Source organism: Argentina silus (genome assembly GCF_951799395.1).
Source record: "Argentina silus genome assembly, chromosome: 11".
NCBI lineage: Eukaryota > Metazoa > Chordata > Actinopteri > Argentiniformes > Argentinidae > Argentina > Argentina silus.
This window is the reverse complement of record NC_139665.1, coordinates 16,180,308-16,194,794: the sequence shown is the minus strand read 5'-3', so window position 1 is coordinate 16,194,794 and position 14,487 is coordinate 16,180,308. Positions and strand designations below refer to the sequence as shown.

At 45.6% G+C, this 14,487-nt stretch overlaps 1 protein-coding gene across 1 annotated transcript in view; it reads right to left on the bottom strand.

Moving 5' to 3' along the window:
- The window catches only part of adgrb1a (adhesion G protein-coupled receptor B1a), a gene marked incomplete at both ends in the record, with an annotated part of 21,559 nt that extends 7,349 nt beyond the window's left edge, over positions 1-14,210 (bottom strand). Inside the window, 17 exons of the mRNA XM_083681033.1 lie at positions 1,353-1,476; positions 3,900-3,943; positions 4,312-4,414; positions 4,816-4,885; positions 5,047-5,190; positions 5,934-6,042; positions 7,377-7,445; positions 7,889-8,083; positions 8,480-8,586; positions 8,731-8,832; positions 9,189-9,353; positions 9,518-9,682; positions 11,400-11,564; positions 11,724-11,894; positions 12,098-12,196; positions 12,307-12,456; positions 13,484-14,210. Coding sequence (XP_083537159.1) covers positions 1,353-1,476; positions 3,900-3,943; positions 4,312-4,414; positions 4,816-4,885; positions 5,047-5,190; positions 5,934-6,042; positions 7,377-7,445; positions 7,889-8,083; positions 8,480-8,586; positions 8,731-8,832; positions 9,189-9,353; positions 9,518-9,682; positions 11,400-11,564; positions 11,724-11,894; positions 12,098-12,196; positions 12,307-12,456; positions 13,484-14,210 — 2,709 coding nt within the window. The remainder of the gene's footprint in view (positions 1-1,352; positions 1,477-3,899; positions 3,944-4,311; positions 4,415-4,815; positions 4,886-5,046; positions 5,191-5,933; positions 6,043-7,376; positions 7,446-7,888; positions 8,084-8,479; positions 8,587-8,730; positions 8,833-9,188; positions 9,354-9,517; positions 9,683-11,399; positions 11,565-11,723; positions 11,895-12,097; positions 12,197-12,306; positions 12,457-13,483) is intronic.
- Between the last annotated feature and the right edge of the window lie 277 nt (positions 14,211-14,487).

Sequence of the window (14,487 nt, the reverse complement as noted above, 5' to 3'; positions counted from 1 at the left end):
GGGACGGGAGCGGGGATGGATAGATAGGTAGCGGGGCTGTTGTCCTACAAACACAGGGGGTGCTGTTGAGATCGCTTCCCTTCCCAGACTACTGGCAACAGACACAAATCGAACGCAAGACGACAACAGATCTGGAGACAGACAAAGCACAGCTTGCTTCTCTGATGTAAAGATTGGCAGCATCTACTGCAGGATGCAGCAGAATATTGCAGCCCCAGTATACTGACTGACTGTGCATTTGTTAAGCTTAAACTATGCCTTACCGTGGGTTAAATAGGTGCTCTTTGCAGTTGAATATAAGTTAATTGAATGCATAATTACACATATTCTGTGACAAAAATGCATTTCTCTGAATCGTGATTGCCTAGATCCAGCTGTTAATAGTCTTGGTTATTGTGTCCATTGCAGCAAACTCAGCAGCACTGCAAAGATGGGCAAACCATTTTCTCTGACCTGGGGGTTGGTATGGAGGGAGGGAGAGAGGAAGGGGGGTGGAGGTGGGAGGGGGGGGAGTTGTTTTTCCTCAATATCTCAGTTACCAAAAATCACACAGACTGAGCTTGCTCTGCAGAAGCCGTTACCAGGGCAACTAGAGAGTGAACTGCTTCAGATGAGCAATCTTAACAGAGGAAAATTACACACAGCTTGTGCGCAAGAAAATAGCGCTATGCGTATTACTAGAATCCACTATTGAAAGTACAGTATGTTTTTTTAATGTAAGTCATGCAGTGAAAACTATGCATGCAATAATCATAAGAAATGTGCATACCCAAATGCATAAATGAGACAACTATATATAAAACAGGAATATTTCAAACATACATCTGAAAAATATAATGTTTTGTTATGATAAAATGATAATTGATAAATGTTTAAGGTGACGCCTGTAGCTATGCACTCTCCTGTACACTGAAACATCGCTTCATGTTTTGTATCATGATTGATCTATTTCGTTCAACTGGTAAGGATTACAAAATGTGCTTACATTTTCGCCATGGGCGCATTCATTAACGCACATTAACGCATGACATAATTGCCCGTATTTGGATAAGGTAATTCATTTGAAATGATCTGCATAATCGACGGATTTATAACACCGTTACTCGACAGTTATTTCGAAATATATACATGTTGCACAATTCTAGCCTATGCATCACCATAAATTGACCAGGCAATGCAATAAGTCTTTGGTCAATAACACCTGCACACACCGAGACAAAGAACGGGAGGCAGCGCTAAACCAAACCGATCCATTCGAAAACAACGCCTACGTTAAAAAAATGTCCCCACTCACACACACACACAAAACGTTTAACATTTAAGAACTAAAGGTAAACACGCGCAACACTTACCTCCGGATTTAGCCGCGCTAAAATGGCGAAGGTAGAGAGACTGTCACACACGCATTTGGTTCTGAATGAATCAACGGCGACCGCTCTGCAGTTTCGCGCAGACCAAGATCCAAGCAGAGACGAACTGCACAGGGGAGAGAGGGAAAGAGAACAGCGGGTTATGAGAGAAGAAAATCATCAGAGAAATGTCTCATTAACCTCTCTCAATACCAAACATTTTTTCTAAGTATGACCAGAACAATTAAAACATGCCCATGAACATTTGTTGAACAAATAACAGGTTTCATCAGCTTTGCATGGTTATTCCGATGCAGAGGAATTCATAGCCAATTTCCATTGATATATGGTAGACATTCTTATTACACTGTAACCATATTGTCATTGCTTTTCTTTGTCTATCTTTAATCATCACTTGACAGGTGATGGTGGGCAAGTGGTAGTACCTAAGGCTGTAAAGGACAAACGAGGGGTGAACTCTAAAGATCCTTTATTTATTTATTTATTTTTACTGCACAATGCATCCAGATTGAGTTAAGACTGGATTTCACTGGTTTGTACTCCACTCAACTATCCATTGCCTCCCTCAGGAATGGAAATCTGTAATATATTCTCTAGTAACGACTTCCATCCGACTGCCACTGGGCATCCTCTTCACAATTTAGCTTGTATTCTCGTTTCAGATTGGGATTATCATCTGAGAAAATCCTGCAGAAGATATTCTAGTATCTCATATTGTGATAAGTATATCTGCATACAGTACTTCAGTCTTGAAACAGTCTTATACAAGCTAGCCTATAGTTCAATATACAACTCAATAACCTCAGTAACCTCTCTCCTCACGATGGAAGAACAATGGCACAGTTACTGTACAATGGCATATAAAGTTCTCTGGCATGCATATTATTAAGTTCTGTGGGCATATTGACTTCTGTGACAGTGACAGTCCCAGTTCTGACACATGGGGGTAAAGTTCCCTGGCTGCTGTGAGCAGCAGATGCCACCACCAGGCTCATGATGTGACTCTGAGAGAGGAAGTGAGGCGTTGAGCGCTGTGGCCGCGGGCACAAAGCTTGTGGTAGGCGAAGGACTTTGAAAAAAGAACACCAGCCGTCCTCCTACTCAACATGACACTACACTCTGTCACACACAGGGGGGAAATGAGGGGGAAATACTTAGGCAGCCAATGGGAAAGTCATCTGAAAAGGCCTTGCTGCTCAGTTAAATGGCGGCTGTTTGACTTTCAGATGGATCTGATGTGTGATGTGTGTAGTGTAGTGCAGTATAGTGTAGTATAGAATAGGCCTAGATTGTTCTAAAGGGTCAATGTAAAGCTGCCTACATACTCTACAATATCATTTGGGGCATTGTATATTCACAGTAATGGCATTCCCCCAGATTAGGCTGCTTCAAAAAACAAACAAGTGCAACTCCAGAGAGTGAACATTGACCCTAACTCTGTGCCAGCCAAGGGTTCTACGCCCCCCCACCCCTCCCCCTACTAAGACATTAATCACATCTGCTGTCCAAAATGAATCTAATTTGGCTGGAAGCACGTCATCTGAAAGTCTATTAGTTAATTACATTTGCTCTTCTTCCTCTTTTTTTTTTCTCTTTTATTCAGATTTCTACTTCCGTTCAGCTGCTTCTCTCAGGTGGAGGAAAGCGGGCTGTGGATGGGGCCGAATGCATTTCACTGCTTATCTGTGCGACTTCACAAGTGTACAAATCTATCTAAATGCAAATGGCCCACCTGTGTGTGTGTGTGTGTGTGTGTGTGCTTCAGGAGGGCACAGTGAGCCTCGGGGTGATTGATCCTAGCCTCGGAAACGGCCGGGTGTTTTCATAATTCATTCAAATGCATCTAAACATCTTTTTAAAAAATGTCTGTATGTCACTGTCCGTGAACCTCTACAATGACAAATGGATATGGGCAAAGAAGTGTTTGCTGCCGTTGTCTTTGAATAAGTTGTCGCTGTCTGACTTATACTTGCAATGTCATTTTTAATCGATGTCTATAGGCCTAATGCAGGGGAAAAACTGCCTCTTGTGTTATCTTTCTATGGTTGATGTGGCTTCCAGTGATCCAGATGATTTGTTGATCAGTGCAAGGTGTCACTCAACTCAGCGCTCTGAGGACCATGGAGGCTGTCAGAGTATTAAGTCTGCCTGTCAGTCAGTAAGTATATCATCCAGGCCAACCGAGGTGCCTCGGCCTGGTAGCATCCCATCGCCTAGAGAGATGGGTCAACCTGCCCTGCTGATGCTCTGTTCTCGCTGTCAGACACAATTGACATGACAAGAGATGCCACACTGCTGCCCTGTGCTGAGTTACACAGCCTAGAGTGTGAATGCTCATATCAAGTGACAGAGGCAGGAATTGAATGGGTTGTCAGTGGGCTAGGGAGATGACCAACGATCGATCGACTATCACTACATCGATCGACTATCACCACATGGGTAGTCAACACGTGAAAAAAACCTAGATATGACTGATTGATGGGAACAAAACAAATGTGAGAAGGTAATGGCATTTGAATCACCACTTACGTCTCACTCTCATCCCAGGAGATGCAGGTTTCATTGATGGTGTCCTGTAAACAGAGGGAGAAGGCAGGGTAAGGATCTGAGACAGGGAAGCGCGTAGGATGGAGGTGCCGCTGAGGCACAGCTGGAGTCCTCTACTATAATGTGTGAGATGCAACCACCATCCCACGTTATAACGCTAACCTCCCCCATTATGCCTACTGGGCTAAAAAAACCCATTCATCTGTCATTACCGCGACCAAACACATTCATTCATTATCATTCAACTTTCTGTCTCGCTGTGAAAGAAGAAAACTAGTCATAGTGGCACTGCAAATGTCAACGCCGAAGATGAAATGTCAAACACTGTATCACTGATGTGATAGTAACACCCCCTAGGGGGCACTTGTAGTTGTGTCCATGGGGGTAAACTTACATTATGGAGGTGGGGGAACTCGATCTCCACTGGAGAGGAGAGGAGGGTTGGGTTGGGCTTGACTGTGACCGTTACCACCTTGGAGTTGAGGATAGTGCTGTTACTGTGGAGAGAGAATAGAGACAGTTGGTTGGTTTGTTTGTTTGTTTGTTTGTTTGTTTGTTAATTAGGACCTATTTAAGCCCATCATAGGCAAATCTTCCAAGAGTCTTTCAAAGACAGTACATGTTGCCAAACAAAAGCGTTGTACTATAATTCATGTACTACAACTTGATTCATGGTAATCAATGCTGGATGGGACGCTTCAGGGAATGCTAAAATTATCTTAATGGGTTTTGTACAGAGAGTAGGCATACTGTATGTCGGTAAATCATAGCCTCCTTGGGGTCTCGGTTGAGGACAGTCTACCTTCCCTAAGGTGTTTCTAGAGGACACTGTGTTGCTGTTAGATCTTATAAAAGTGAGTTCTACTCCTGTATCTGCCCTACGGAGGTCTAGTCTTACCTTTGGTAGGGCAAGATGGAGGACAGGTTTCTGTAGAGGACAATCCCAGTCACAAATGCTGTGGTGCCCTCTGCAACAGACAGAACATACAAAATCAGCCCAGTGTTTCACTATGAGGTGAGAAGATTGTGTTTTTCTTTGTTTTGGTGTGTTTTCCCTGTGCCTTTATGTGAGTAAGATGAATCCATATTGACACCACAACTGTGTACAGTCACTGTATGGTAGTCTTACCAGGGTGGTCAATGGACAGAGCATCCCGAGACACAGTGATCTTCTCCTCTGAGATCCTGACCCAATCCATCATTCCTCTCCAGCCCTTCACAGGGAAGGTGAAGTCAGTGGCCATGGCTGTGGGGCGCTTGTGGATGCTTAGCACTGGAGAGACACAAGGAAGAGAGGGGGATGTTAAATAGCTGTTCTATAATACATGGTGTTTATAACTCCATGATGTCTGGCTAGCCAGTCTGGCAACTGAAGAATAGTTTTACATAACTCTAACCAGAGCCAAGGACACTCTAGCTACGGTACATGCGTCACGCGTGTCGGACGAGCTGCTGAATCCTGTGCGAATGTCACCTTCGCTAGCCAAAACAACATGGTGAGAAACTGCCTTGAGAGTGAGATGGCGTGAGAGTTAACAGTTTTGTACAGTATGTGACTGTTTGGGAGCTTATGTAAAAACAATCTGTGCCTGGCTCCTTCTACCTACATTGATTCATAAACAAGCACACTTGCAGTTTTTCCTTAAATCTAGCTAAATGTATTTGAGGTCATTTAAATGTATTGCAACCTAATAGGTAGTCCCTATATATATGGTATATGGTATATGGTATATGGTATATGGACCAGGGGAGGCTGGTGGAGGTAGACATTTGAGGACGGGCTCATTGTAATGCATGAGGAATGGTATCAAACACACGTATTTGATACCTTTCCTCATTCCATTCCATGCCAATGAGCCCGTCCTCCGATATCTACCCCCACCAGCCTCCCCTGGTATGGACCTCCGTTCAGTGACATAATGGAGATGGATGTACTCTGTAGCTGGATAACGGTGAGAACAAATCATCCTGATCTAAGAGGAGAAGAGCTGCTGGCACCGAGGAACGAGGACTCACCTAAGTTCTCTGTGACTTCATAAATGTCCTGGAAATCCTTCATTTGCATACCGATCATGTCCACAAAGTCCTCCACGAGGCGCAGGAACTCCTTGATGCTAGCCCCCATCTAGAGGGAGAGACAGGAGGGAAAGAGAGAGAGAGAGAGAGAGAGAGAGAGAGAGAGAGAGAGAGAGAGAGAGAGAGAGAGAGAGAGTGAGGGGGGAAGAGGGGAGACCAAAGTTAGTCTCAAGGAGAATCATCCAATAATGATAGAGGACTTGGCAACATGTCACTCATTTCACATGTGTCATCAGTATTGCTTGTCTTATACTGTGTGGAAAAATGTACATGAGTATATATGTAACAGACTGTATGCATGTAACAACGTGAGTTGAATGTCCTTCAAACTGCTAGTTCTCATTCCGTCACATGCTTGAAATCACTATTATCTAAAACGATGGAGCTTGAGAACTTCCTTAGCTCCTTACATGGGCAGGCATCCTGTTGATTCATACCCTGTTCTTTCTTTCTCTCCTCCCCTCCCTCTCTCTCTGTCACAGGGAGAGCTAGCCTGCGTCTCTCTGACGCAGAGCCACAGTGATGTGGGCGCAAGGTGTGTACATCTCTGTGATACAGTGTCTGCGTGGCCCTGTACAACTGCTATAGTCTGTGGGTTGGTATGGAGACACACAGATTGGAGTGTGGGCGTAGTGATTCTCCCTGACCCTCTCTTTCTCTCTCCCTCAGTCGCTTCACAGCATTTACTCTCTCCTGACTAAGACACACTGTGGTGGTAGGCGATTCGTCATCCACCAGCCGTTTTCCCTTTTTTTTTTTTCCTTCCTTTTTTTGCCTTTAGCTCAGCTCTCCATATGCTAGGCCTACTCATGTGGCTGAAGTAAACGCTTCAAGTACGAATGTCACCGTGTTCCCAAATGTCACTCATGACAATTAAGAGGCAAAAAATGCCACAAGACATCATTATCATAACAGAGAGACAGACCACTCACAGAGAACATGTGGTGCTAATTTAAAAATTAAATCGTGTGGCGTTCTCCTATTCTACTGAGGATAGTCCACGTGAGATGTGGGTGAGTCAGATGGTAAGGAAAGAGTGCTTTTTCTTATTTAGATCTGAAACATCGTCCATTATAACGCCCATCTGAGGTACGTGATGGTGTGAGATAAATGAAGGAGCTGTGAATACGATGACACATGCTTCTAGCCTTACTCAGACAATGTTCTGTAATTATAGCCCCTGCTTTCCCTGAGTGCTGTTCCTTCTATTTCCGTGGTTGGAGTATAATGTGTTTTTTTTTAGGTGATAGAACACCAGTCAGGACTCCACCGACTCGCACACTCACAAAAACCTGACGAATACACTGAAAAACTTCACACACACACACACACACACACACACACACGCGCACACATACACACTCATACAGTATGGCCACTCACCATTTGTGCCTCTTGCCATTTATCATGATGTTCCTCCTTCAGTAAGTTGCTGATTGTCTGGGCGTAGTTCTGAAGATGATTCAATACAGAAATAGGTATAAGATGGTAGCCCAATCAGAGTGACGTTGACCGAGTGTTAGGTCATATATATAAGATATATACAGTACCAGTCAAAAGTTTGGAGACACCTTCTCATTCAATGGTTTTTCTTTATTTTTATTATTTTCTACATTAATATTGAAGACATCAAAACTATGAGGGAACACATATGGAATTATGTAGTAAACAAAAAAGTGTTAAACAAACCAGAATATGTTTTATATTTTAGATTCTTCAAAGTAGCCACCTTTTGCTTTGATGACAGCTTTGCACACTCTTGGCAAGTTTGTGTCCAAACTTTTGACTGGTACTGTATAAGAATGAATAGCTACCACAGAGGTAGTTAGTTAAAATGCCACCGATGCAGTTTCTACATATCACTGAAAAATGTAATAGACAGAGTTTAAACTGACCTCCACATCTGCGTTGCTCAGACTGTAGACGGCTCCTTTGTAGATCTGTGTTGTGTTCTTGAGGATCTCTGTGATAGCTAGCAGGTCTCCGCTGTACTTGGTCCCCTCGTCTGAGGTGGCCCTCAGCCGGGAAATCACCTCCGAAACTCCATCTACCATCATGCCCTTCTGCGCCTTGGTGACATGGTCCTGGGCCTATGAGAAGAGGCATACAGACAGAGGGTTAGGAAGTCCTTGATACACTGGAGCACACTGTAGCCACAGAGAGGTCAGTTCATTGGATACTCTAGCTGGAGTACTCTGCCCACTTAGTGCACTGCTTTAGCACACTACAGGGAAATCAGGGGCTGCAGAACAGACACTTGATTTAATTAGCAATGTCTGCACAGGAGGTGTTTATCATTGTAATGAGGCCGGCACTTCTCTAAGCAATTGTAATTATAATTTTCGGGGGCAGCACCTTCGGAGTTACAAAGAGTGACTGCTTATGTTGTAATAAAGGGACCCATATTGTACAGTAGCTGGTCCATTGCCAGCCAGTTTGTTTGAGGAGACTTCCCTTGACACTCTTGTCTTGTGGGTTCAACTCACCATCATCTCAATGTCCTGGTAGTTCTTGGAGATGCACTTGATGTGGGTAGGGTTTTCCCAGAACGCAAGGCCTACAGCGTCGAGGGTGCATCGGCGCAAGATCAAACCTGCATATATGACAAAGCACAGGTGGTTAGCATGCAATCATCATTCACCGTCATCATCATCATCATAATCTTCATCATCATCATCATTCACCACCAACATCATCTTCATCATCATCCTCATTAGGCCAGCATGTGTCTCTCTACCTGAGGCGTCTGAGGGGCAGTTGACGGCGGCCAAGTCTCCAGCTGGGGTTCTCTTCCACACCACATCACCGTTGTTCTCCTCTGGACAGATCTCATGAGGTTCTACAAGAAAAAAGAGAGAAGAGAGTTTAGCTATTTGGTTGTATTGAATCACTGACTGTACCATATTGGTTTTGTACGGCTTTATGTGTGTGTGTGTGTGCGTGTGCATGCGTGCGTGTGTGTTCTTTTTGTGTTGTAGTAGTGGTCCTCTGTGGCTCAGTTGGTAGAGCATGGCGCTAACAACGCTTAGTTTGTGGGTTCAATTCCTGCTGGGACCATATATACTGAAATGTATGCACTCACTGCAATATAAGTCGCTTTGGATAAAAGTGTCAGCTAAATGGCATATATAGTAGGCGACCACTGAATTGTTGTTACATAGCAAAGGAATCATCCATGTTAGGGGAATCACTCACCGGGGCATCTTTTCTCGTTGCAACGTCTAAGCTCCCCTTTGTCTCCAGGGCAAGACTCCCCACCGAAGAAGGGCCCTTCACACATCCTCTGTCTCTGCTGGTTCCCCCCCCCACAGGTCTTACTGCAGCTGCCCCATGAGCTCCACGACAGCCAGCGTCCGTCCACTGGAGGGGGGAGGACACACAATATAAAATATGACCTCTGACCTCATCATATTCATATTCATTAACAACAGACCCAATGGCGTGGTAGTGGAGATGTTGCCTAAACGTGATCAGAAACTTTACTGAGTGAGTGCGTGCCTTTTTTACTTGGGAGACTATCTTACCAGGGCAGTCTTTCAGGAAGCAGTTGGTTGTTTCGAGCCAGTCGCCGCGGCACTCTGAGCCCCCGTAGGACGGTCCGTTACATTCACGTGTTCTCTTCATGGTGCCGTTAGAGCAGGATGTTGAGCAGGCAGACCAACCGGACCACTCATTCCAGGCGCCGTCCACTAGGGGGAAGCAGAGAGGCAGGTGGAGTATTAGGACATGATCAAGCCTCAGGCTATAGTCACAGATATGGCACAGTGATTCTATTAACATTTCAGATGTCCTAGTTTGAGTGTGTCGGAGAAGCACTGAAAGCTCAGACACAGTTCTGTTTTGTCCTTCAAGCACCTTCCGGTTTCTCTCAACCTCCGAAACCAAATGTCCTCAACTTAAACACAAACCATGGCAATTTGGACTAAAGAGCCTAATTATTATCCAATCTTATGTATTTAGCGAAAGCAAAAAAAAAAAGGCTGCTCACTCAGTGAATGCAGGCCCAAACAGCCTGGCCGACGTGTCAATGGGAAGAGCGATGATGGGGCCGATATTTTGGTCTAATGTTTCCCAACACAAGACAGCAGGCCTAATTAAGAGTCTCTGGAGGACATCGGACTCAATCGCCCCCAGAGTTCCACCTCATTAACTGAGCCCTTCAGCCCATACAGGGGCAAGCAGGAACCTTTATTCCCTTCTGCCAAGCCTAGTCTTTTGTTATAACGGGAATGGATGTGGGATTTGAACACTTTAGTTCCACATGCTGCACTAAGCTCTGTCATCTGTGTGTAGGATATTCTTACACTGGGCAAAATTGACATGGTGGAGATATTGATGAAGAAGTTTGACGAGAAAATACTTTTCAATTTTGGTTCCAATCATTTCATTGTTTAAAATAACGGTCTTGAAAAGCTGAAGGCACTTTATTATCAATCACAGTCATTATGAAAGATAACAGCTGCCCTTTCAATTAAATACTAAAGGACTTGCTATTCTATAAAGATTTGTATTGGAAATCAAAATACGTTTTTTTATTGTGTCAAATGGATTATTAAAGGTAAATTGGCTTCAACACCACTTCAATTTCAGGTGAAAATAGCATTCAGTTTCGAAATGTGATTTCCCGGCAGGTAATGGCTTCCAGAGACAGACACACTGTATGTTCTCTTGGTATATACTGACATCTGCTGTCCACAGTAGGGAAGTGCATGTACACCCAAATCACAATTTAGCTGTACTGAGAAAGCGGCGACATAAACATCGTCAAAAATCAAACCTAGACAAAATCGAATTGCAGATCATAATCATTATTATTATAATCACAAAACATCTAGGCACTGGCTTTATGAAACATTCATGTATGCAGGTGCGAGTTCAAGTCCATTTGGCACAGCAGTGGGCGTCGGATCACAAAAGAATAGATGCTCCCACACGTGCCTGTGACCATGAGAAGACTGAGTCACCGCCTATAAAACCAGTGACTAAGCCCTACATGCATTTGTTCTGTGGTTGAATATTCGTCAGATGTGGCACCAAACGATTCTACTGGTGGTGATAATGGCAATCATGAAGCTTAAAGGCAATCATTAAGCTCAAATATGAGTCAGTCAATAAAGGTAGGAAGAAGGAAACCTTGAATGTGAAGTATATAAAAGTGTGTTTTTCTAATTTATCAGATTTTTTCGATTGAAGTCTGTATGGGAAAGCAAACCTTGACATTCACAAACTCATTGCACCAGGCAAAGATATTGGAGGTATCAATGAGTCATTCAATTAGAATTGAAAACATCAATTCAATTGTTCTTATGCTTGATTACTGCATATCTTAGTCTTTTTAGTTCTTTTGTTTTTTGGGGGGATTTTTCCCAATAGAAGTCACTGCGGTACATTGGTATGACTACTAACCTGGGCAGACAGCAATGTTGCAGAACTTGGTCTGTTTGACTGGGCCCCTGCAGGGTTCTCCTCCGTGCTGGGGCTGCTTGCAGGTGCGAGAGCGGTCACGGTACCCACGGCCACAGGTGGAGGAGCACAGGCTCCATGGGGACCACTCATCCCAAGCTCCATCAACTACAAACAAGAAGAAGATGTCACTCTATATCACACAACATTCACTGTATAGTTATGGTGTGTTTATTTATTCAATTATGCTTTGTATATTGAGACACACACACACACACACACACACACACACACACACAAACACACACACACACCACACACACTCACCGGGGCAGACAGCAGTGTTGTTGCAGGGGCGGTTTTCGCGGAGGGGGCCGGTGCACTGGGTGCTGTAAGAAGAGCTGACACAGAAGCGGGTGCGGCTCTGCCACCCCTCTCCACAGCTGATGGAACACGTGCTCCAGGAAGACCACTCGTCTGCCACCGCCACCGTGTCCACTACAGGGGTCAAGGGTTTCAGAGTCAGTGCAAAAGACCCTCACAGCTCTAATTAACTCTCATCCACTGGATATCTAAACCATACTGTACATAACACACTTCGAATTATCTATCTATTCCAAGGAGACCTGAGCCTTGTTATACTGTACTTCTTCTCTTCTGTATCTCTCTAGAAGTTGATTGATGTCAGTTGGCTGTCTCACCTGTCTGAGGGGCCACAACTCTAACGGTAGAATCATCAATGTTTTCTCTCTTCAGGCCGACGATGGAACGCAGGGCTTGGCTCTGACTGCGCACTTTGCCTGCAGAAGAGTAGTGTGTATGATTAGTTAGCTGGAACTGAAGTGTTAATTAATGAATTAATGAATTCATTGATTCCGACAGACACAAATTGAGGAGCTGGTGAACTCACCAATGCAGGGCTGAGGGTTGCAGGCGCGTCCTTCCTCCACTACGCCTTCACACATCCCATCCTCTGGGTGACACGGCCGGCTGCGCACCTGGACTCCGCCGCCGCACTCCATGCTGCACTCAGACCAGCGGCCCCATGCACTCCAGCCCTCTGTAGCGGAGGGGAGAGGAGAGAAGCACGTAGCATGATACAAAAGACCAGACTTACCCATCATTTTCTATAGAAATGTCAATGGAAGGTTGAGGAACAGGTGATGTGGAATATCTGATGGATGTGATCCTGTTCTTACAGGAATGACAATGGTAGAAATCATAACAAAGTTCCTTTCAAGGTTTGAGACTGCAACACTTTGGCAAGAATGTGAAAAGGTATTTCGAGATAAAGTGTTCTCAGTCTAAACCTGAATGAACAGGAAGTGAGTAAATAATTATTGTGCCGTGTAAAGAACGAGAGAGGGAGAGAGAGAGAGAATGATAGAACAAACAAGGACACATTGTGAAGGCTACTTGAGTGAGCCATCACCACACAGACAGGTAAAAGTTCCATTTGCAATGATGACTGTTTGCTACAGCACGGGCGGGTTCTAAAGGCTGGCGTGTTGCTACGGCAACCGCAAGTGCCTCCGCATCGAATTCCGCTGCCAGCTGACTGTGAGAGCTTTGTGTACTGTGTGCCCCTCGGCCCCGGCTCTCGCCTACACCCCAACCCTCTCAGGTTTTGACTCTGCCAAGCCAACATGTCCGCTCAAGACAAAATGGAGAGCTCGCCAGAGATTCCTGTGCGGTGGGAGCGGTCTGGCTACTTAGCCTTATGGGGACGCTGCTGTTTGTCTCAAACATCTTTGATTTAGTCTTTATGATTCTGGGGCAGGAACGGGCACATCCCCCCATCAGAAGCTGTGCTCTCTGGGTCTTGGAACATTACCCCGGAGGGCACGGCAGACACATGCAGGTTAATGGGTGGTTGATGAGGTGGAGGCACAGCTGGTGGAGCAGAGGTTCCAGGAGAACATGACCATAATTATCAACTAGACAGAGACCAGGTGTGCTGGATGTCAAAACACAACAGAGACACGTGGTCCTGGACATTCTGTTAAGTAACAGAACACAACACATAACAAGCACAACCCCAACCCCACACACGATGCACAACACAACAGGTGGCCTGCTTCACTCACTCATGATCTCTGCGTCGCGTCCACTGTCTCTGGCGGAGGAGGTACACTTTTCCATCCAGACTCCTGCTCTGTAGCAGCCACCGGGCTTCCTCTGGGGCAGCTCCCAGCACTGGCAGGGCGTATTCATGATGCCACAGGGGTTGGCGTGGGTGCTTGTTGACAGACACTTCTCGAGCCACTGACACAACATCTGGCACGCGGGCATACTGGGGTTCCTCTTCCCAACCACCAGGAATTCTGCCTTGAACTCTCCGCTGTCGCTGACTCCCTCGGCCGCTCCCTCTCCCGCCATGATCTCCAGCAGGCTGCGTCTGGGCTCCACCTTGCGGAACTGAAGGAACTGCTTGCTGGACTCCAGGTAGGTGACGGTGGTGGAAGCATCGCACAGCCGCACCACCTCGTCGAAGCTCTCCATGCCTAGGTAGGTGCGAGAGGTCTCGATGAAGGAGTCGAACTGGAAGGTCCTCACCTGGCGGGGCAGGCAGGAGTCGGTGGGCTTGGTGATCTTCATGTAGACGGTGTAGCGGCGGGGGTCAGGGTTCTGAAGGGTCCAGGAGCAGGGTGTGGAGGGCAGGGCGGCGCTCGACGAGAACACCCCAAAGAAGCGGCTCTGCTCCAGGGTGGCGCAGGTGTCGGAGGCAGGGCCGGATGGGATCGCGGAGGTCAAACCATGGAGGAGGAGAAGGACTAAGGCCACGCTGGGGCCCGAGAGGGGAGACCACGCCATTGGGTGGGTTTGGGTGGAGGACGTTTTAGTGGGACTTGTGATTTCTCCTCTTCTCTCTCTCCTCTCTCTCTTTACTGTAAGTTGTTGCGATGGACTTCAGTTGCTTGTTCTCTCTCTGAGGAATAGGATGTGGCTTATAGGCTTCACTGGGACAGACAGACAGCCCTGTCTGTGTCAAAGATTAGTCTGTTAGGCAAAGAGGGAGACAAGAAATAGAAAATCATCGATTATTCTAATCCTAATCATAATGAAACATTGTCTATTATAGTATATCATG